Below are 25,201 nucleotides of genomic sequence, written 5' to 3' on the forward strand. Positions count from 1 at the left end.
GTTTTCACCCCAGGCACCCTGCTGGGTCCCTGCTGAGGAAACCCCTCCCAGCAGCTACCACTGCCCGTGGCCACAGCAACGCTTCCAAATTCAGATGGCAATGTGGGGTGAGAAGGGACATTTCTCCCTGAGGAAGGCAAGGGGTGGCACAAGCTACAAGGGGAGCCCCCAGGTGTAGAACGGGAAGTGGACACCAAAAGTCAGGGGGTGAGCCTGGGTACCAAGGCAGCTTCGATACTGCCATGGAGTTTTTAAAGCGACTGACCTGGTGCTTTCTTTTGTCACTGTAAGCCAAAAATATTTCCTGGCTTTTCATCACCAGAAAGCCCAGAAATCATTTTCTGCATTTGTACTGAATCCAGTGAAGCCAGAGGAGCTCATAACAGCTGAGAATCCCCACCCTTCCCGTTCGATGTTAACTCCTTCTCCCCATCCCACCGCCCCACACCGAGCGCTGCCCGGCAGAGCTGCTCCTGTGCTTCAGTGGTGACGGACCGGCCCAGCCCAGGTCTCTGCTTGCTCCCTGCCCTAGACCTTTGCTCTTCCTCCTTTTATTGACACTACAACTAATTTAAACTTCACAAGTTTTAAATGGGTAAATTTGGATCTTTCATTATCCTGAGTTGGGCAGGGTGAATACTGTTCCATGTGTCTGCACTTGTAAGTTAAAAAAAAAACCAAAAAACAAAAAACCAAACTAAAACAACAACTTTTTAAAGCGGTTTGGAAAGATGTAGCCTTATTAGAATTTAAATGAAATTTTACTCGAAAAACCCCAATGTTAAACTAGATTGTTTTATCAGCATAGCCAGAAACCTCATAAGCCCAAATAATGCATTAAAGGATTAATTTCTTTACAATAAATCAGAACTTTTAAAAGCAACAACTGCTCTAGTATGCTACTATATTTGAATTACAACTTTTTCATTAAAGTGAAGATGTAGAACTTTTTCTAAGGAGAGTTTAAAAAACCAGATTATTTATCCCAGAGTGTTTAGATGAAGACGAAAGAATACGGTGATGCAAAGCACTGTGGAAGGTGGGGTGTCTGATATTCTCAACAAACAATTGTGAGGAGACAATTGGCCAGAAAACAAACCAACCCAACAACAACATCATCTCGTACCAGTCCTGCACTGCATTGAAGGAGTCTTCGCTGGTGATATCATACATGAGGATGAAGCCCATGGCTCCTCGGTAGTAGGCTGTAGTGATGGTCCTGTATCTTTCTTGTCCAGCTGTATCCTGAAACAAAAAGGAATATTTAGGCCTTAAGACTTCATTTCTCAGAAACAGGAGTTGTAGTTACGTCCTATATCTAGGATGGGGCAACCACTTTTTGTTATTATACATTTTGAAATTCTCATTTGCTCTCAACTGAAATGAACTCTGCTTACTTCTTAGCATTAATTAGGCTTTTGCATCAACTATGATTTGTTAAATGCATTTTGACACGTGTACTATTAAAAATACCAAAGATGTCAACCCCTTAATTGCTCTTCTCTGCCTCAGCCTCAATGCAATAATAAAATGTTAGCAGAGTTCACTGAAAGCTGACACTTCAAAGCAGAGGCAATAGAAAATAGCCCAGGACTGTACCAGGCAAAAGACATTACGTGCTGCAATTTATTGTCACGGTCAGATAGATGCTGTGGGGGACTCAGTTCTTACCTGAGGTTAGAGACAGCAATTAAAGACTTGATGCAACTAAAATTATTCTACAAATTGAATTTAATGTGGAATATCCCAATCATGCTGTCTGAGGTGCACAAACGAATTCAAGATTTACTTAACCTCTTCTTTTGGCTCAGTGTAATCCTCTTTACCTATAGAGTGCTGTAGAATACATCTGCCTGCAGTTGCCATTTCTGTGTTCAGCCTGGCAGCACAAAGGTGAAATTCTGGCATATACAAGAGAAGAATTTCGAAAGACAGATGGAAAACATGTCAACTACGACCTGTTGGATGCCAACAACATTTATCCCTCACATTTTGGTTGCCAGCTCTTAACCTGAGGAACAGTTCTTCATCAGATCAGCAGTCCTGTAGCCAATCCATTCCCTCTGGACCTGCCTTCTGAACCGAGGAGAGAAGTTGTGTGCTTAACAGATCTCTCACTCAGGAGGTATCTATCACTTGAACAAACAAACACATTTCACCCATCTTTTGGCAAATGGCAACTCTGTGAAACAGCTGCAGGGAGGGAAAAGACCTTACCTTCAAAACACATGTTCAGCAGAAGGTGTTGACTGCTAGTTACTCTTAAGGGTCAGCGGTTCTGAAATGAATGGTCCTTTGGTCCTCCAAAACCCACATTTAAGAAAACATTTATTGCCACTCGTTTAAAATGTGATTAATTTTTCTCTTCTCTAGAGAAAAAGACCCTAAAGGACTTATCAATTGTATAGCTAGTTGGGAAAGTAAAATAAATCCAGCTGGAACACTCTTGCAGGAATACAGAGCCAGTTTCTGCTCAGACACAGCACATCACCACAATCCCAGAAAACACAGAAGGTGCAGTGGGTGGGAAACCACTTTAAAATCCTCCTGTCCATCATTCCCGTACATGCAGCTTTGTTTTTGCTGCATGCAAGAGACAGCGTTGGCCCTTCCAGAACACACGCTAGCCAGTCTATGAAAGGGGAAAACATCAATGATCGCCTGTTGTTCTGCACCAGAGTATCACAGAGGCTTCTGGCAGGAGGAAAAGGCTTGAAATAAGCTCCCTGCAGCTTGTTTAACAGGCTCTGCCTATTGCACTACCCTGAGACCATCCACAGCTGTAACACACAGCCAATTTCCCAGTGGAGAGATTATGCAGCAGGAATCTTGCTGTTTCTCCACCAGTCCTCTGAAAAAGGAGGGATTTTTCCGTGAAACTTGTGCATTTATTTCAAGACAGGGTAGTCCCTTGGCTGATCGTGGCATTGCATACTGGCTGAGAAAGAGTCTTCCTGTTCCCTCCTGACCTGAAGTACCAGCATGGGGCGGACTACACCTCGCAGCCCGAGCGACTGCTTCTTCTCCTGCCCTTGACAAATCCATCACGGAGCACTCTCATATTCACTGACACCACATCCTCACTCAGCTGCTGAACGGCTGCACCAGCTGTGCCAGCTAGATCCTGACTGTACTTCAAGTGGAGAAGGTCTCAGCAGCAACACTATTGTGTTTATTCAGACAGACCTGATAATTGCTTTATTTTAGCCTGATTTCCTAAGGACACAAGGCTTATTAAATTATCAGTCTCCACACATGCACATATATATATATGCTCATTATAACTTCACTGATTTTTGATCAAATTTGACAGAGAGGAAACGCTCTCAAAGGTTCGCTCTCAAAAATGCCACAAAAATCGTTGGTAAGGTTAAGAGAAACCTTAAGCATAGCTTAGTTGGGGAAAAAAAGCTTAAGTGCAATGCTTATCTTTTTCCAACACCAAAGGATCCACAGGAGAGAGGTTTTCTTCATGCCTCATTAGGAGAAAGACCTAAATCTGTATTAGGAACTTCACAGGTCTTGCAACCAACAAAAGGGAACAAATCCATAGGAAGTCAGGCTTCTTCAGTTCTCATGCTCACACTGTTATTGTTTTACACCTGCATTCTCAGGTTCTTCTATCTCCCAAATCTCATCTTCTGTTTTCTGCTCTGTATTTAGCTAGTGCTCATTTTGGCTTAGGGCATGAGGCTGTGACCAGGCAGTGAGCAACTGCAAGGCACATTGTCTAGCTACAGACAGAGTAATTTGGAAAGAAATTGCATTTGACAGCAGCTTAGAGGAAGGAGTTGGCTGTGAGGATGTACAGCCAGGCTGTCCTGGGAAGCAGCCCCGAGGGACTCTGAGGGTGGGCACCAAAACCTGCCCTGGTACCATCTCAGTGCCTCGGCTCTGTGAGGAACTGCATTCAGCCCAGAGTTCACCTGTGCCTGAAATCTCTGAAATCTAGTCATTCTGGTTTGTTGATATCAGTATTCTGTCTGCAAACCTCCTGCATGGGGGGGTGGCCCCCAATTTATATGCTAGCGAGAGACAGGGACGTGGCTGTAGGAGGCACAGAACCTGTCCTCTGGTGGACAGTGCGCTTACCTCATTAGGAAGGCAATTTGCATGCTCATTAGCATATACTTAGGTGCCTGCCTTCTCAGGTTATCAGAGGGTATGGGAAAGGCACTCTATATTTCATGGTGTGTAAAGTTTATCCATAACCCTACCTTGGTAGCGATGTGGTACAATGCAGAGACGTGATTCATCTCCCTGAGTCACTGATGGATTCCTGGCTTTGTTTTACTGTACAGGTACGGAGCTTGTCGTCTCCCCTTAGAGGTTTCTCATAGCATTTCTCCACATCCATCTGAAGCTTTGTAATACCACCCTGAAGTGAATTTTTTCCTCAGGTTATGTTAGTTTCTTAGCTATAAACTGGCTTAATTTTCTTGACTCACACCATGTTTTATCCTAGCTTCAGTGAACACCCCCGCACACCCCCCAGATACTTCAACATAAAATCAAATAAACTGCAAAATCTGAGCTCAGTTTCAGCATTTACCATAGCTGTCCTTACAACAGCTTAAAACACCACAAACCTTAGATAATTAGGCACTTCAGCTTTTTATGTGCAAGACATTTATCTAATGAAGGAGAAAATAACTGACACAGATTGGTCCCCCCCTCCCCTCCAAGTTGTTTGCAAGATTTCCAGGTAGACCACAAACTCATTAGAAGACAAGTAGATGAGGCGCAGGCAGGGATCAGCAGAAACCCGGTGTAGCTCTAATTAACAGTCTGGCAAATGCCTGGGAAGAATAGCCTGAGCCTTCAGCATCCAGAAGCCTGTTTGCTGTCCCTGCTGAGGAATCAGAAAGCCTGGTTGTAACCGAGCAAAGAAGGGTCTCCGTGAGGTATATTTACACTAATGTGCTAACAGCTCTGTGCTTTTGTAGCTTACATATGCGCCTGCCCTTGATACAATTGAAAACCCCCTGAGACCAGGAGTTGGTAGCTTGAAACAAAAATTTGAAGGTTTTGCCTTAATAAGCAATCAAAATTCAGTGTTTATCACAGGGCAAAAAAGACCTAAACGCATTTGCATCATGCAGATGCCCTCTGCTCTCAGGATCCATCACCTCAACATTCACAATAGGAGCACGACCAGCTTTTCTTAAATTTATTTGGCTATCTCAGCAGTTAACAGCAAGGTATTTACACAGGAAACATATTTAAGTTTTTAAATCACGACATATGCTCTTTGGTGCAGGTCTGAAAAATCAGAATCCCTGATTCTGAACCATTGTTCTTCTACCGAAGATTTTCAGCCACAAGTTCTTTGTTCCAAATAAAATGTCACTGAAACTTTTCATCTGTACCGGATTTAATCCCCTCAGCACCATGACTGTTCTAGCAGTGTATGTGACAAACAGCCTCTAAAGAAATAAACCTTTCAATTTTTTTTTTTAAAGGATTACGGTTTGATTTTTTTTTTTTTTTAAGAATAACACATAAGAATAAGAGTCACCTGTTATCCAGTTGGTTGACAACAATTACAAGATGTGTGTGCTTAGCACCATCCTTGCTTGGGCTGCTCAGAGTCAGAACAGAGGCTACATAACCCAAATAACCAGCTGCAACCACAATTTTGGGGGTGTGGTGACGGAGGGACCTCTCCCTGCCTGCTGTTCAGCACCACATCATGACACCCATGCTAGAGCGTTTTGTACCTTCTTTGGGGCTGGGTCATCCCTGGAGACAGGACAACTGACTTCACAGCGCCGTGGTTATAGGGGCAGCAAGCTGTTAGACATCAAAGTGTCAGGAAACATCTGGCTCCCTGCAAACACAGCTCAGCTTGCAGCAAGACCAGCCACCTCAGCTCCTGTTCTCTACAAGGCAGATAACCTGAACAAGCCAGAAATAAAGGTGCATCCTGAAGGCTGTTTGTCCCGCTACAGGCCAATCGGGCTCAGTAACACTGGACCCCTTTATGTCCAAGACCTGCTCACTTTCCCTTCTGCATGGATGAGGAAACATTTGTGTTCACTTGGAGCTATGCCAGTGTCTCTGTCGTGACCAGCGAGTGCTGTTCTGCCACCCACACCCTCCATCCCCCTGCTCTCTTCCCACCTCCCGGCAGATCTCAACCTGTAGGCGAGCGCTCTCCGCTGCTGCCCTGTTCTGCCTTCCTTGTTGGACCTCGTGGCTGCTCAAAGCTGGGGGAGCAAACAGCATTGCCTTACCATCCCCGAAAACAGCATTGCCTTACCATCCCTAAAACCAGCATTGCCTTACCATCCCAGAAAACAGCATTGCCTTACCATCCCCGAAAACAGCATTGCCTTACCATCCCTAAAACCAGCATTGCCTTACCATCCCAGAAAACAGCATTGCCTTACCATCCCCAAAACCAGCATTGCCTTACCATCCCAGAAAACAGCATTGCCTTACCATCCCCAAAACCAGCATTGCCTTACCATCCCAGAAAACAGCATTGCCTTACCATCCCCAAAAACGGCACTGCCTTAGCATCCCTGAAAACGGCACTGCCTTACCATCCCTGAAAACGGCATTGCCTTACCATCCCTGAAAACGGCATTGCCTTACCATCCCTGAAAACGGCATTGCCTTACCATCCCCAAAACCAGCATTGCCTTACCATCCCAGAAAACAGCATTGCCTTACCATCCCCAAAAACGGCACTGCCTTACCATCCCCGAAAACGGCACTGCCTTACCATCCCTGAAAACGGCACTGCCTTACCATCCCCCCAAACAGCACTGCCTTACCATCCCCAAAACCAGCACTGCCTTACCATCCCCCAAAACAGCACTGCCTTACCATCCCCCAAAACAGCACTGCCTTACCATCCCCCAAAACAGCACTTCCTTACCATCCCCCCAAACAGCATTGCCTTACCATCCCTGAAAACATCCCAGGCCAGGCTGGACGGGGCTCTGAGCAACCAGATTTGGGTGAAGATGTCCCTGCTCATGGCAGGGGTTGGACCAGGTGACCTTTGAAGGTCCCTGCCAACCCAAACTATTCTATGATTCTACCTTTCTGGACTGCTGCAATGTGAAGTGTTAAATTTCTCATCACCTCCAGCGGTTCTACACTTGTTTTGGTCAATATTATTGACGCCTGCAGCAAGGTGGCTGGTATGTCCCCGTCCCTCTACTCACACGTCGGGCCATGCATTTTGGGGTTCACGCTCTCTGAGGCTGAGAACTCCTTAGCTGTGAGTTTGCCCCATGCTCAGCACGATCAGAGCTCCTGGATGTTACATTAACACACACATTACCTTTGCAAAAGTGGACTTTTGAGTCGAATCCACCAAGAATCAGCTAAACAAAAATCACGCGGAGAAAGAAGAAGGGGAAATAAACCCAAAGCACCAAGAACCGCAATGGTGAGTGAAGAGAGTGACCTTGAGCAGACTAGTATGTGCCATTAATAAGAGGATGCTAACATTGAGCTTATTGTTCCTGCTCGCAGCTAGAAATAGGAATAAACAGGCAAGCAAGATGAGTCACTGGTTAAGACATGGAAAAGACGTGATGTCATGAAAAGCCTGTGAAGTTTCAATTGCTGCCAGTAGCAAAACAACACCTGATTCCTCCAGAGCTCGGATCTGAATAAAATGCTCCAGTTCAACAGATCATATTAAGCCTGTTATTTTACTCTCTTGCTATGGAGTGGTCCCATTGCCCAAGAGCCACTTGAACCTAGTCGGACACATTTAGATGCCTTGAGAGACAGTTTCATTTGAGCAATATTAGCAACATGCAGCAAAACATTATGGTGTTTTAAAAAAACCCAAACCAACCAACCAACCAACACAACAACAAAACATGTCTTTTTTCATAGAAGGTTCTACCCTTGCAAAGTGTTTTTTAAACATTTTCCCACTATGGCTATCTTCACTTCAACCACTTAGAGGCAGTAAAACCAGAAGCCTTGAATAATTTCAGTAGCACCAGTTGCAGAAACTTCACTTTTCTCATCCTATTTTGCCTACCCTGTACAGAAGCTCTTACCACCCTGTTTTCTCTAACATTCCCACACTTAACTGCTCCCACCATGAGGATACAAAGTTTAGAAAAGAGACTTTCAATACATGCACAGCCTGCAAGAGCTCAGCAGTACCTGGTCAGTCAGAAGTCTCCATCTTCCCTGGCACATACACTTTTGAAATTGTCCCCATAACCCAGTCCCTGAGTGTCCCTTCAGGTGAGGCACTGTGCTTACTTTTCTTTTTAAAGTACTTCTGTAAACTAAGCTGATGGACAAGGAGGAAAAGTTAGTGTAGGTCAACCACATCCACCATTAAAACATTTCTGGTGGTTGGGAAGCCCCAGTTCTTCAGCTTTGCTCAGACACTCTGCACCATTTAAGACAAAAAGCGAATCACTGGAAATGCAACAGGGTGCATTTGCTCAGCAGAATGTAATTTCCAAACTGGAATCAGGCCAAGGCACTGTGATTAACTCTACTGCTCATGACCTACTAAGATGTTAAAAAATAATTTCCATTTTCCCAGGTGCCTTGAGATGGTAGTGAAGATTAGCAGCAGTTGCCCTTCCCAATCTGTCAAATGGTAAGGGGGACTGAAATAGGGCTGCTGGCTTATGAACATTATCTGCTCTTCGCATCTTTTTGTAGGTTGAGTTTCACTGTTGGGAGTATTTAAAAGACAGTAGCTGCAAAATACAGAAATCACATGAAGAGGTACACACAAAGATTAAGTTCGTTGTGCACCTTTCTTAAATCTTACAGAATTGAAAACTCTTATTTTTCATGACGTAGAATTAATATGAAGATCGGGTTTTGATTCTTCCTGATCTAGTTACCTTGATAGAAAAATAAAGAAATGGCAGTAATAAAAACATGTAGCACCACACCACATGCCTGCTTCCAACTTCCACTTCTCTAGCTGCAAATAAACAGCAAACAAAATTCAAGAGGTAAAATGCATTTGAAAACCCATCCAATATGGACAAGTGATAAAATCATCACTGCTATGACAAAAAAAAATTTAAGAAAATGTTAAGAGGCTGAGATCCTAGAATAAGAAGCATTTTACGCACTGCATGCATTCTTATATAAGAATATTTTGCAAGTTTTGCTAGATCTTTTTAATTGTCCCACATATATCCTTTAATTCTGCTCATCACCACTGTAAGAACAGCTGCACAATGCACAGACGTCTGAGCAATGTTAGCCACTATAAGGATTATTAATTAGCTAGGGTTGCTGAGAAGCAGATGAATTAATCACAGCCAGGGTACTTCAGAAGCAGCACTACGCTGCTGTGAATGAGCAAGCGTGGACATCCTAAGCTGTGGACAGATGTGTTACAGTCCACCTACCACTGCGTGGGTTGTAGCAGAAGTCTGCAAACCCATAGAGAGGTACAGCAGAAAGGAAAATCTCGACCCATTATGAATGAGCTGCCAAAAGAACAAATGCAAAATCTGTGAGGAGGAAGTTAAATGATCTGCGGTACAAATCTGCCTAAATCCAGCAGCCTGGCCCTTTGATCTGGAAAGGAACAAGGACAGGTGAAGGGAATTAGCATTACAGTGCTACCGGCCTCCCCCCGCTCCAGCGCGCGCAAGCAAAACAGAGCAAATCCCGGCTCAGAGAGCAGCAGAACGAGACCCAGACTTCCCAAAGCCTATTTCTAGGTGATCAAGTGTCATGGTAACCAGCCAGAGAGGATGCTGAGGTCTGCGCAAGGCTGGGCAGCATCGCCGTGGTACCAGCCCTGCCCGCACCTGGACCGCTCTTGGCCAGACCTGCAGTAAACTCGTTTACAAAGCACATACTTATCCCCAAAGGTGTTCATGAAGGTCATCGACTTCGTGCCTGGAAGACCTGTTAGTACCCCTAATTGTAAGAAAACTCAGTACTCTGCTACAAGCATCACTCCTTGTTCTTTACAAGGGAAGACTTCAGCTTATTTAGTAGTGGATTAGGGCTAAATCTGAGCCTTATACTTCACAAGAACTCCCAAGAGATATTACGTCAAGGGGGTTGATTCTAAGACAATGTGATTCTGTGAAATTCTGGGAAGCCGTTTATGATATTTCTAAGATTAAAATACCAAATCAAATTACAACCATGAGGCAAGAACCTTAAATTGAAGGGCAGAAGCAAGACAAAAAGAAAATAACTAAACATAATTTATATTAAGAACCACATGTCAATTAAAAAAAAATAATAATAATATTCTTTTAAGGTCTTTGAAACCCTTATGTGTAAGTTTTCAAGATTTGGTGGTAATTAAGAGTTGATCAGGCAATTTCCAATTTACTATCTCCCAAATTAGGAAAAAAGCCCTACTGCTGAAGTAAGGTGAGCATTAAACAAAAATATAAAGACATTTAAGGTTCTGGCACTCAAGAACGTAGAACGAAAGCTTAAAGTCAACAAAACCCAAGAACAATCTGAAGCTCATAAATCAGAAAGTAAATAAAAAGGAACAGAAGAAGGTATGTATCTCTCTTCAGTGGAGTTTGAAATATATTTTCCAATGTTGGGATTAGCAATTAGATAGATTCCTCTGTAAGTTTATATTTGATTGAAATGCGCACATGCATTGAAAAGCAACGCAATAAATAAATCTGATACAGTTCTTCATTGGTGACATAAAGGGGTTTTTGTTGAAATTCACAAAAATGTAAAAAAACAATCAAATGTAATTTGAGACTTTCCATGTAGACGCACATCTCTGCTGAGAATAGAAAGACAGACCTTCAGATAAACAATAGCTATTTTGGAGTAGCAAGCATCTTAAAATAGAGGCTTAGAATTCAAGTTCTTTGTCAAGCACAACAGTGCAGGCATGATGATGCTCAGTAATAGCACAAGCCAAAGAAAACAATCTGCTACCATTTACCGTAATGTTTTCTATTATAACCACACAGTCGGGATGTTAAACTTGGAATTTCATTGTGTAACAGGTGCAGGTGGTTCTGCTGCACCCCTGAGGCAGCTCAGCTGGCAGCTGCGGGGTTCCTGTGGGGCTGCCATGGGGTCACCCTGAGCTGCGGGGTCCCTTTGGGGCTGCCATGGGGTCACCGTGCCCAAGGCTTTCTTGGTGTGAGGTCCTTCTGTGCTTTTTTTAAGATCACCCACCTTTGTGGTGATGCCATCTCCTCCTCTTCTTCACTTAGAAAAAGAGTCACAAACGAATGTTTCTTGACACAGATGCGAGATGCTTTGTTGTTTAGTATTTTTACTCTGTACTAATCAGTTTATCATGACACCTCCCTGCTCTGTGTGGGCCATGTGCTGCTTCCTCACCTTTGGCCCGTGGACACACTAAGTGCCTGAGTGGCTCAGATCTTACTGAAGAAAAGCACATCTTCGTATTTACCTTTTTATCAAAATAGGGGAAAGCCACAGCAGATTTCCCAGCTGAAGAAAATGTGCTGTTGGCATAATAAAAAGGAAAGACATACAACTAATTTATCTGACATTCAAACAAACTTCTAACCCAGTTCCAACCCTTGCCCAGCCAGTCTCTACCTATCAAGAACTGCTTCCGTCCGCTCCAATACCAAATGGGGCTACAATCAGAGATGTCTCTGATTGAGATGTCTCAATTACTTCCTTCATCAGCTGTTTAGTAAACTGACTTTTAGTAGCTCTTCTTGACAGGAATCACTTTGCATTTCTTCTAAATTACAGATACTGCACCTAAGCTCACTTTAGGAGCAAACCAAGCCAAAACCCCTTCCTCTAGTCCTTTTTTCAAAGACAAATGGTTTTGCCAAGGAACCCAGCAAACAGAGGAAAGGAAGCTCTATCTAAAGGAAAAGAAATATTTGAAGAGTTGTCTCATTGAAAAATCCCCAAGAAGTCAGAATATATTTCAAACAGATTTAGCAAGTAGCCTACAGCTGGGTCAATCACAGCACGTTCTGCAACAGGTCCAAAACTCCGATACTAATGAGAATATCACGTCAGCACTTCAGATGATCAGGATTTCAGTGAGAAATCCTGGCCCAAACTGATGTTGGACAGATGCTGCTGGGCCCACCTTACATTGACTTAGAGTATAATCAGCTGGAAAACGAGTGTTAATGGATGTTTGCACCAGTGTGAATCTTGTACAGTGGAAGTCAACCAATATAAAGAATGAATACTGACAAGAAAAATATTGGAGAACTCTATCATATTTTAAATGATTTATTAAGCAATGCGAGGCATGAACACAATAGACCATTTCAAAGCAAACTTGCTGCTAGGCGAATATGTGCACATGTACGCTAGCAGTCAGGTTCAAAGAATTATCATCCTAGCAGGAAAAATGTTAGTTGCAGAGAAGGTTCGATACAGCAGCATTGTTGACATTTTTTACAGGATTTGAGCAAGCTTCTACTGAAGGCAACAGAATTCTTTCATCTGGGGGCAGATCTATGGGGCAGAGAAGACTGTGCCTGTGTCCCACATGGTGGACTTACCATGGAGATGCCATTTGGCAATTGAACTTTGATATAAAATAAGCCCTGAAGAACTGGGAGGTCCTGCCTGCATCCAGTGACCTCAGTGAAGAATCCTGCACACACTGAGGTCCTGAATTCTCTCCCATGAGACTAAGTTTCTAGATAAGAGGAAAAGAAGATACAGAATTTTCCATGTGATCTGTTTCTCAAAACACATAACAGACCTCACCCCGAGGAAAGAAGTGTGTAAAAAGAGCTGTTAATGACAACTCCAGAGCATCTTATTTAAAGCAAATTAAAATCTTGTGTGCAACAAGGACAGCTTGAGATAATATTTGTACAGAACACTAAATGCATGTGGTGCTTTACAGATCAACAAAAATATGAGGGCATCATTCTTCATTATATTCTATCACTTTTACATTAATATAGCTTCATAAAATAGAGAAACTGCACAGCATCACGCAAAGCAAGCGAAGGTCTATCAACAAATCTGTAATTGAAGCAATCACAGTATCAGGCACAACACAAGCACAAGCATTATTCTGCTTCCTAAATCACCCAGACTGTCTGCCAGCAGAAAATTGACAGCAGACTCTCCGGAGCACCGGCTCGGTTCAGCAAAGGGCATTTCCACACTCCATTACCATCGCACTTTCAGAAATAGTTCCCAGCTTAGGAACGAATTTGTCCTGTTACACTGGGGAAAACACATACTGAAATATTTATTAAATGAAACCAGCTTCCTTAGTGAGAACCAAGCTCTGGGCAGACTGGGCTCCTCTGCTTTCATGTGCAGCTGTGTGATTTGCCTGCAGGAGGTGCAACGAGTTGCTGTTTTGAGGAACACAAGTTATTTAGCAAGACACAGAAAGAAGGCTCTTAGGACTTGTTCTTGGTTCTACTCCAGTGCAAATCACTCCCCCTGACCGAAAGGGGGCAAAAACAAACTCTGGAGCAAAGCATAAGGTTCAAGTGAGCAGAATTAGATACACCAATGAGCTAAAGACATTTTACCACTAAGGAGACATGAATTCAGCAGCAGCATAATTGCTTCAAAACATTATGAAACTACATTTCAATGAACTGCACTTTTTGCCCGATACTATGCCTTACTCTGATGTCAAAGAATTATAACTTGACCCAATTTTGGAGGCTCTAGAGCAGCAGAGGAAGCTTTGGTGTTGACTTTCTGGACCTTAACCTAATGTGAAGATTCAGGCAGCAACACTACCTGACCTTTCTGCAGCACAGAATGATTTCTGGTCTTGCAGGAAACAGATAATTAGTTTGTGTTTCACTGGTACACTCATACCACAATCACCACTCTCAGAAGCACAGAGTCCAGAGAACAAAATGTATCCCCATTTAAAGCATTAATAAAATTAATACAAAGAACTGAAAGGGAAAAAAACCCCAGAGTTTCTGTCCTCACATAGCACCCAGGTCTTCATTCTCCACGCACTGTACCAAAGTGAAAGTAATTTCCCTTGACCAAAGGTTTTCTCTTTATCTTCTGGGTCACTTGAAAAATTATGAAAGCCACAATAATATCCATATCTCTTTGCTCAGATGTCACCTTTTGCTCTTCTTCATACAAAGCCTGAAGGGAAAGCAGAAGACTTCACCCCTGTCCTCCCAGCACTCGCTGCCCAATGACAAAGCACAGCCGTGAGGACAAGTGTGTCCTGTCTTCCAAACCCAGAGCTCCCATAAATCTCAGCCACCCTGAGCCAGGCCTTTTTGGCAGACCGTGTGGTGGCATCCGAGCTCATCTCCTGCAGCTGAGGGAAGGGAATCCTGAGGTCTAATCCTCCACAAAGAGTCTTTGCCACAGCTGAGCAGTACTTTGTGCCAGCCTTCCTGATGCTTAGTGACTAGAAATTTCCTGGATCCTAGTTATCGTCACCAAGTGGGGCACAAATAAATGTGCTGCAAAGTTTCACCCACAGTTTGAACTCTTCCTGGAGTCAAACAGCCAGACAACAAGTATTAGATGATAAAGAATATACACTCTGTTCTAATCTCAAAGTGTCCTTCCATGTAACTAATGATATCCTATCAAATCAGCCCTGCATTCATCAGGACAGCAAATGTTAAATAAAATCTCTTAGATAAGAATAGGCAACATTCTGGTACATGTTTACTTCCTTTTAATTAATGAACAGACTAGTTGCACTCTATCTCGTGTAAATGAGATGTAAACATAAATGACCTCCACATTTGCCCTGTCTTTCAAAACAGCTTATTGACGAGAGCGGCAGGAACAACCTCTCCTCCGCGCTTGCCCCAGTGCTACGTCCCTTGCTCTGGACGTTCTGCTCTGCATTTTTGTGTAGAAAGAAGAAAAACAGCAGATATTAAAGGTGCATCTGACAAACACAGAAGTTGGTCTTGATGCCCATGAAAGAAAACGGGGGGTATTGGACTAGAAATACACTGGGAGTTCTCCAGAGGGAACGGGATCTGCTGCAAAGACTGCACTGCTGGGAAGGAGACACCTTGTGACAAGTCACGGTGGAGAAAAAAGGGACAAACTGAAATGAGCCAAAAGAACAGAAAAAGGGAGGGCTGGCCTATTAAAAAAAAAACAAAACGTTGGGAGGGTGAGCTGTGTTTGGATGAGCTAAGTAACAACAATCACCCCAGGGTATTATAAGGCTTTTCTAGCAAAGGCAAAACAAGGAGTTTCTCTGGGCAGGGAACAGGGGTCTTCAGCTGTGCCAGAGGTCAGCAGGGACTGGGGCTTCAGGCAGCCTCTCTGAGCTTCAAGGACTCCCTGCTTCTGCAATTCCCCAGGAACAATAGAAACTAAAGATGATAAAGTGATATTATCCTTGTCATAGTCAATAAGGTGAAAGAACTGCTCTTGATCTCACTGGGTCTAGGACTTGTGTCCATTTCATTATTTAAATATTCAATGGTGGAGGACAACTCTTCTATCAGTTATTCTATTTGGTAGTCACAGACCTCTGCTTCTGCTGGTGGTTTTTTTTGGCTGGTGGGGTTTTTGTTTGCTTCTTTTTGAATCTTTTTGTAGATTTTCTTCTGTCACTTCCAGGGGTTTGGCCCAACTTGGCACCCACAGAGTTGTGAAGAAATCTGGTAAAGCTTAAGACATTCAAAGCTGAAGATGCATTTTGTCCATGCTCTGTTTGCATCCAAGAAATTCAGGTCAGGATTTGATGCCTTGTGATGTATGCGTGCAGCATCCAGCAGCATCCTCTTGGAGCTTTTCCATTTTGTCAGCTTGTGCCATAGCCTGAATGCTGAACAATTTCATAGCAGATCAGTGCACAGACTGCACTGAGAATTAGAACCACACCCTGGAGAAGCAGAGTTGTCACCACCTCTGTGTCCACGTGGTTACTGAAAAGCCATTTCTCAGACATCATTCTCAGATTTCAGGAGCAAATTATGGAAGTACAATTCATGGAATTACCTAATGAAAACAGAAACTCAATTACAGGCTTCGCATTGTGTCTCAATTAGACTGTACTTAGGTCAGAATTCTTGGGTGTTAATAGGATTGTTAAAACAAAGAAAATGAACAAACGAAGGAAAAAAATCAACTAGGTGCAGTAGCAAAAAGGCTCATAATTAGCATCTTTGTCTTACTGAAGGTACCACAAAGCTTCAGTAGCAGTATACAGCATCAGAGAGTTTTCAAACACACCATTATGAATATAGGGAAAACAAGAAATTTGGAAAGAGTGTGCTATATTACCTTGATATTGCCACAGTAAACAGTTTTACAATCTTGTGAAAAAGATAAAAAAGATCACAAGTTACCATGGTACCATTGTTCATTCCAGCTTCATGTTTTCAACACCAAACTGAATACTTTAAAGGACACATGGAGCTGTACTTTCTCTACTGCAAACTCATTCATCCTTTTCTATGGGAAGCTGCAATAACCAGCACTGGATTTTTTTTTCAGAATTTCTTTGTTCACAGGAGTCACCAGCTTGTTATTCGTAATTCATTATAATTTCTACAATTTGAAAGTGAAATAATTTCTGGACGTGTTTTTCCAAGGCAACTTCAGACAAAGCAACTGAAGCAGATTTTGCTCTCGGGTGTGCTGCTGTAGAAGCTGGAGTTTTCTGAGTTTGTCTGATTACAACTGAGATTAGCAGCTGAACTACCATTTATTCGCTTGCTCCACAGCAACAAGAAGCTGCCCGTTCCAAAGCGTGTTCCTGTCACCCCAGACGGACAGTGCTGGAAGGGCAACTCGGAAAATGAGAAGAAAAACATGTCGTCTAGTATTAAAGCAAGGAAGACAAGGGCACATTGCTGGGACCTTGTAGGAGCCCTGCTGGGTCTTTGCAAGGACTCTTCTGTCTTCACTGGCCTTTTACTAGCAAGTGTTTTCCTTCCAACTACGCAATCGCCTTCCTGCCACCATTGATTATTTCTGGCCCCTTCAAGTGCCCTATACCTACCTGTATCGCAAACTGGCCTTGCAGAGAAGACCTGAATTTGGGGTGTGTGAGAGACAGATATCTATAGACACAGGTACGAAAAAGACACAATCAGGACTACTTTGTGTACTTTCTAAAGTAAAACAGGAATTCGGTTTCAAAGAATGAAGAATTGATATATAAAAGAAAAAAAATAAAAGAAACACCAGCCCAGAGGTAGCTATTAATGTATATTGAAATACAGATTGGTTTTGCCACAGAGAAACATTAGGTTTCATAGGTTTGCATTAAGAATATATTTGCCATTACTGCCTGTCTGGCTACCTGCCTGAATAAATACACGTGTTAACTGACAAGCTGCATTTTCAAATATCATATACAAACTGCCTCATGGACATATCAAGCCTGTCATCTGCTACGTCCAGGAGAAGAGGCCACGCTGCTGCCTGACTGGAGCAGATGAAGTATCAGCAAACCTCTTCCTGATCTCAGCAACCGCGCACATGTCACATGAATGACTCCTGCAAAACACACAGCGAAAGCACAAAAGTCAGGTTGTGTCGTTCTGAGCCCAAGGAGCGACATTTCATACACCAGAGGGACCTTCTCCTTCACGGGAGGGCCATCTCCTCCTCTCAACACATCACATTGCAAGAGAACTCCAAAGTTTTTTTCTACTCCGGAGTTTTTTCATCGCACAGAGGTCAGTGTAAAACATCCCACTCTTTCTTCTCTTCCTGCAGCAGCTGTTTCTATAGCAATTATTTGCATAAGTCACTCAGATCAGTTGCTATCAATGGATTATCACTGAATGTTCTTATATAAATAAGGATTTTACCTCCTTGATGAAGCAGGTATTTTTGGCTAGGTGGAAAACACTTCAGAGCCTAGAAATCAGCCAAGTCTCCCATAAGGAAATAAGCTGACTTGCTATGACACAACTTGATTTACTGGCTATTCTGAAAGATATTTATTTCAATACCATATTCATATGGATAAGAATAGTGGAGCTGGCTGTTCTAACTTGTATATTTAGAGTGGAGCATGTTTTTTAAGCATTTGCAGGATCACAACTTTGGTCAGTTGATGTGGTTTTTTGGGAGCACAGGAGGAAGGAGTTTTGGGAGCACAAAGGAAGGAATTCTCACTTTTGGTTACTTTACAAAGAACAGAGTTTCATACCTTGGCTGATTTATACCACACAACACAACAGGAAGGCTTCATACCTATAATCGAGCGCTCACAAGAAAAAGTTTTTAGCCCCAGGTTTGAAACGCTGTTTCCAACAATCTGCTTTCTCTTATAATTCTCCACTACAGTTTTACACTTTTGCTCCCTAAGCAATGTGTACGCAAACATCTAAAATGAACAGGCTCCAGTAAACGAAAAACTAAAGGACCCATTTCAAAGACATTGGTCTGAGCAGGGTGCCTAGAGCTCAAACACCATTAGTGGGAGTTCAGTATTGCACTCGAACAACCTCCTTCTGAAGCTTTTTAGATAGAAGACGTTATTTCGGCACTTTGTCCTTGCAAAGCAACCTCCTGACCCACAGGCTGAAGTTTTGCTGAAAAACGGCACTGAGTCACCTTCTGCCACCACAAAGTATGGCAGCTGAAGGCTGCTACTATCCAGCAGCTGGAGGTTAGCAGGTTTGGGGGTTTTTTTGCTTTTATTTTATATATATATATATATATTTTTTTTTTTTTTTTTTTTTTAAACTACCAGTATTACCAATTCCCTGAGGCAAAGAAAAGTATCTACCCAAACTAGATAGATATATTCAATGTCTTAACTTGTACTGATGGAAGAATGTATTGGCAGGCTGCTATAAGAATAATGTATCTCCTCCTGTTCATCAAGGAGTAACTGCTGAGAAAAATTTCAAATAGTCCAACAATTTTTTTCCTGTACTTTCCATGCATGTCATACAAACACAATGTATCAGGTGTGCTAGGAAGTGAAACAGTGTTTTAGACATGATGGATTGTTTCTCATTAGCATAGCCTCATGTCAGTAATCAAAATCAATCAACTTAAATGAAATCAATTCTCCGTGTGTTCAGTTAAAACGTGTACCGTGTGCTGGCTGAAGTGTATACCGACACAAGACTGTGTTGCTTCAGAAAGCTTCTTTCTGTAGCAACATCAGATCAATTCCATTAAAATATTTAAAAAACCCCACAACCCAGTATAACTATTTTCAACCAGTTCTGTGTAGCTCCCAAGATCGATTAACTGACTTGCTGAAATTGGTGATTACTGACCCATCACAAATGTGCTGTCTCTGTTGGGCCCAGTCAAGGGTTAAAGACAAGGGTTTGCTCTCCGATCCAACAGGACCTCTGAGACATCACAATTCACAGGGCGGGTCTGGAGTCTCAGCTTCAGCAGCATTTACAAGATTTATATGATGCTATTCGGAGTCATAGGTTACTCTACCTAGTTAAACACCTGGCTGCTGTCAAATTTTCAAGGTGTGCCGATCTGGAATGCACCTGCTTACGATACCAACTACTTCTTAACGCCATTTGTGTTACAAGAATCATGAAGCCCCTGCAAATATGTGGCTCAGGCTGGGTGAACAGCACCTTCTCCAGGCACTGCCGGAGCTGCAGGAGGGTCGGCAGGGAGCACCCGCATCCCTGGGGCTGCAGGACCCCCACCACAGCTGCCTCCTCCCCACCAGACCGTCTCCCTTGTGCTCCTGGCAGACACCGGGCAGACAGCCCTTCACAGACCCACTTTGGGTTTTTCTCCCACAATTTAGCTGCGGAATCAGTAGCGAGTGTACGATCGCACCCCTCGGGCGTGCCCGCGCGTCCCGAGGGACAGGGTGAGAGCTGAGCCACCCTATAGTCCACTCCGTCCTCAGCCCCTCTACTGCAACAGTGAACAAAACCAGCGCCAGTGGACTCCCTGCAGTTGGCTGGGAAGTGGACATCCAGCCTGTTGTTATATTAAATCCGTTTCAGTTATTTTAACAGCCCAGTTCTAACTCGATTTCAAACAGCAGGAAACCTTTGCTTTCCCCTCCAACTCTCCTTACGAGGAGCCTCAATCTGTACTCGATGCGACGACTTGTTTTTCTCTCGACCAATCACTGTCACATGCCTAACTAAATGTGTCAAGCAAACGGTATTATAAGAGATTCATAAATGCTAAACCTCTAAGAGGCTTAGGAATGAGAAACATAATCGAGTGTCACTGCCGGAGGCAGAAGAGTTGTTTAGGAATTCTGATAAGCACCAATTCAGCAGATATTCATTTTTATGCTAGTTAACCAGAAACGGGCAGCTTCAGGAAACAGAAATGCTTCTCTGCCTCTGTGGTCACTCATCATGGGGTACAGAAATCACTGTGCTATCTCAGATCAGCGGTTCACCCGTTCCAGCATCTGGTCCTGAACCGTACAAGCTTCTGATCCAAACAGATCAGAAATAGGTGTTTCCGGAATAAATACAGAATCGCAATGAAGTACAATTATGTAAAACTTTACCAACAGGGGAAACATCTTCCTCACTTAGCAGCCAGTCCTCAATAAATTATCAGCTTGTGGCAGACCTCCTTTTCAACTGTTTCCATGTATAATGGAAAGGCTGAAACCTCTCCTCATCCTCCCTTGCCTGCATGGCCAAACATGCAGAATCAGACAAATTCCACAGTCTCTTTTTATGATACGATGGTCTCAATTTAGAACTTTTTCTTATGCCTGTAGATGTAATTTAAAGGATCTCACTCGTCGCAGGTCCCTCCTGCGCTGGTAAAACTGTTTACTGTGACTGCAAGATGCTCCCTGATCATTCTTGGTTGGAAGCCTTAGAAAGACACTGTCATCACACACATCAGGCAAGTTATCTCATATCCTACTTTCTCACAAATTTTCAGTCACATTATCTATCATCACTGCCTGCCTCTCCTTTTTAATGCTAACCAAGGAATTAAAGCAGAAGAAGGACTGTAAATGGATGTGCTTGGTCCCAGATGGGCTCACCTTGGTGTCCCCCGTGGCTGGCAGGGCACGGGCACCTGGGGCTGCTCTTTGTTGGTATCTCTGTTCACAGAACACCCTGCACAGGCTTCAAGAGTCAGAATCTCCTCCCTTGCACTCTTCTCAGCTTCAAAGCAAAAGTACATTTTGCACTGAGCAGCCAGACAGCCCCTCTTCATTACTTTCCTGTTGAGCTCCTACTGGCTACCTGCAGGTAAATCCAGCCTGTATTTAACCTCTAAATTCGAAGCAATATTTCTTGTTTACTTTCATACTGGCGTTGACTCGATATTTCATGCGCAGGTACACACTGTGCCACCAGTCTGTAAACCGACTTCCCATAGAAATCTGTCAAAAGCTCATCTCCGCAGCCTGGGAAAGGCACCTGGGCACAGCAATCCAGGCGACCTGATGGAGACATTCACTTTGCTGCCCTGATCTAGTTAACCAGAAAACACATCACTTTGCTCCTTCAATACCTCTGGGCTCACTTCAATTCACTTTGGTCTCTCTGAACTCGACACTATTGCATCTGCTGCTGTAAGATGCTCTCCAAAATAGAGTTTGATTTTACAAAGGGCTGAACATCTTCAACTCCTATTTCACTGGTAGAAACATACCTTCAGTCGAAAGGCATCTAGACTCAGTGATCACTGCAGCACTATTAATTAGCAATTAGAGACAGGCTTCCGGTGAACTGTCTGAACAGAGGGAGGATGAAGCACTCACCAATTTTATCAGTTATCTGTTAGCTTTGAACTGCCATATTTGTTAAAGCCAAAACATGCATCACATAAAAGCCACCTGCACTGACACACTAACAGCAAACGACTTCCTTGGGGTTTCCAGAAGGAAAACATCCCTTTCCTTTAGTCACTTTTTCCACTCTTCTCACTGCAACTGAAGGAAGTTTCAATAGCACCAGCAAATCAATGCAGGTAAGCAACCTGCATGCATTTAACTTCAAAAACAATATTACTAACTGCTTTCTAAAAGGTAAATATTTCATGTTATCAAAATAATTCTTAAGACATATTGACTTTCATGGCTCCTTGCTACTCTCAAAATTCAGTTCTCTCCCATAGACGATCAAGAAAAATCTGTTCTCAAAGTCTTCTGTTCATAAAAAAAAAACTCAAACAAACACAAACAAACAAAAACCCCACAACCAACCAACCATACTTTGCAGTGTTATTTTGAAGGAGGAATTCTGTAAAATTGGAAAACTGAACTGCATGACAAGCTGAAAAAGCAGAAAGCATGCTGCCATTCATTTTAGTGACTTCCAAGCAATTTTGTTTGATTCTGCTGAAGGCAAATTTCAGCGTAAAGTATGAAAGCTCAAGATCATCTAGTTACTAAGATGAATGCCTTTTAAATCTTCAGTTGGGACTATTGCCTTCATTTATAAAAACACAATTTCTGCTCCAACAACAGAATTAGCATAAGTGCCCTTACAGTCTTGCTCACAGGATCTGCCAGCTATATCTTCTTTCTTATTTCAATCCAAGATTGACGTCAGCAGCATTCACAACCTTTTGAGAATTCATTCTCCAGTTTCTACTTAATTTGATGTCTCAGAACATTTATATGACTCACAAAAGTTGGTGTTTGAAGCTTCAGGGCACAAAGATGGAGAGAAATCCAAAGGGGAAAAAGAGATTGTGTTTAATTTAGTAAAATAATAGTAAAGAAAAGAGCCAGAGAAAATACAGTCGGGTGCTATTTTTGGCAAGGGCTGTGCAGTAAAAGAGGCGCAATTTTCTCTTTCATTACTCAATTAAACAAAGAAACAATTTTCTATTCCATTCATTACTCATAGTGAATGAAGAGGTCAGTCATAAAAGCAATGTTAAATGTATAGAATTTTACAGCAACCTGCAAGAGTTAAGCGATACTTTGGGATCGCCAAAGCAAAGAACCAGAGCATCGAGCCTCCCAACAGAGAACACTCCTTTACACTGAACACAGGTATCTGGTTCTGGGAAAAAGCTCCTCTAGAGTCACAAGTCCCTGGTGGAAAATGACTCTAAATTGCAAATGCGAATTCAAATTGCAATCTGAACCGTGCAGAAGTGCAAAACTGTAGCTCGCTTCTGAGGAGCAGGAATTAGGATGCACTCACTGATGCAGACACAGATTTCATTGCTGCAGCCCCCATCCCTTTCTGTGCAGATACACAGGTGCTCTGCATCCTCTGGATGAAGGGAAGACCGTGCAGATGAGAAGATGCGTTCCTGATTGCACCTCACTGGGGGACAATCTCCTGCAACGCTCCCACTCTCTCCAATGGTGGTCTCTCGTTCCAAACCTGGCTCTGGGCAAGTCCACCTCTGGCAAAAAAACCAAACTATCTCTCCCTTTCTGAAAAGAGAACACCAGCTATACGAATCCCTCAAGCCTTGACACACTGTCAAATTGACACTCTTATTGTTATTAATCAAGAATTTAATAGATGAGATCTTAAAATTAACATGTCTTGGGAATCTTTTCACTTAAAAAAAATGGAGATCCAATGAGTCATGACTTAAAAAGTCACTCAGCATCTCCCTCTGAGAGATTATTTTGAACAAATACTTTACTGAGCAGACAGATTTTAGCAGAAGACACATGACTCACCTGTGGCATGAGGGCAATTAAATCTTTATCAATTTTTTAATATATCCATAAAATAGGTATACAGATTAGAAGTGAAACATCTCCTGCTTCTCATATTTCTTAGTAACAGTCCCAGAGTAGCCAGCAAATAGGCTAGCCTGGATTTATTCTCCTCTTCCTTCACGAAAAATATATTAAAAAAAGAAATCAATGCTGCAATGCTGCTCGGACATGTAGACTACAGTTTAGAAAAAGCAGAAAAAAAAAAAAAAAGAGGGCCACATTGCACGGATTCTAACACCATAATCAACAAACAAACAAGTACCACCTCTTCTCCGCCTTTGTATTAGGTGATAAAAAACTGTTTGTTTGTTTAAAAAAAAAAGTCTGGGTTTTTTTAATCATCAAACTGACCGCTCTGACTCTCTCGCAGTTGTATGGTCACATAACACTATAAGTTTGGAGGGCACATTATCAGGCAGGATAAATGGCTGCCATTCCAGGAACTTTAATACTCTGAAGATCCCAGCTGCAGTAAAAGGGCTGCCAAGGTTTGATACTTCCAGTGCCCGAGCGAACAAACACCTCATACGCAGTCAGTGGAAAATAAAGCTATTTGTTTCCTTCTGTTTCAGCACTTGGATTCTGTAAACAGTACGCCAGGCAACTACCTTGCCATCACTTAGCAACCCCAGGTTTTGACATGGAACTGGAGCTGCGGTGCTTCCCGGTCCCCCACCGCCTGGGGAGGATTTCTGCCAACGGGGCCAACGACGCAGAGATGTGAAGATGCTGTTGTGTCGGAGTTACAGCCAGATTCTGCAAGTACCACTGATTTGGGGTGAAATTTCCCGTTAAAACAGTAAATATCTGGAAGACCAAGAGCATTTGCAGATTTAGGTGAAATCACAGTTTTGCCATGACAATAGTGTGGATGATTTGTGCTGAATTTTTTCCCTTTAGATTTCTTGCAATCTCTTTACAGAATAGTAAGTAGCTCCCCTATGCATATTTACATCAGAATTTTATCAGGGAATATGAAATAATTTCAAACACGTCCAGGACGTCAGAGTGATGGCCACAGCTTTGAACATGCTACTGTGGAGCCAGGCATGTGCGACTCAGAACAGCAGCAAGTACATCAGGGGGAAAGAACTTTACGCAGATTCTTCCCTTAGAAGAGTTTGCTTTTCCCTAAATAAACCATTAACCACCACAAGCGAAAGGAAATGATTAATTTTACACTTCCAGCCCCCGAAGATTCAAAAAGGAAACAAGCAGTTCTCAAAAATTTATCTTATTTAATATATTGGCAGTAGTGACTTTTCTTGCATGTTATTTTCAAGCTGAAAGGCATTCTTTTAAAAGAGGAGATCCATTTTAGCTAGGATAAGTAGCCTTAAACAGGTATGGATTTTCAGCTGTCACACAATTGCGGCACAACGGTTGGAATAAGCATCAGTATAGAAATACTGTTCATCTGGAGCCCCGAGTTCCTACAATCAGCCAACCCATTCCAAGTCCCTCTGTGTTTTACACCACGTCTCACCCTTTGGAAAACAACCTAGGAAAGGAGTTTGGTGAGGAAGGATGTATAAAAACAAGCTGATGAGCTTTGCCAAATGCCAAATACCTTCCTCGCCTCGGGAAGTGCTAAGGCGAGACACCAACCACCTGGCAGGAAGACTGGAATCCACACGGTGTTTATGCAGATGGACATTTCTGCCACTGCAGTTC

The 25,201-nt window shown here is 42.8% G+C and overlaps 1 protein-coding gene across 1 annotated transcript in view; it reads right to left on the reverse strand.

Moving 5' to 3' along the window:
- RAB3B (RAB3B, member RAS oncogene family) overlaps positions 1 to 25,201 on the reverse strand; it is a 54,344-nt gene that overhangs the window by 8,738 nt on the left and 20,405 nt on the right. The window contains exon 3 of the mRNA XM_065655785.1: positions 1,127 to 1,245. Within this exon, the coding sequence (XP_065511857.1) occupies positions 1,127 to 1,245 (119 nt within the window). The remainder of the gene's footprint in view (positions 1 to 1,126; positions 1,246 to 25,201) is intronic.

This window comes from Caloenas nicobarica, chromosome Z (genome assembly GCF_036013445.1).
Source record: "Caloenas nicobarica isolate bCalNic1 chromosome Z, bCalNic1.hap1, whole genome shotgun sequence".
Taxonomy (NCBI): Eukaryota; Metazoa; Chordata; class Aves; order Columbiformes; family Columbidae; genus Caloenas; species Caloenas nicobarica.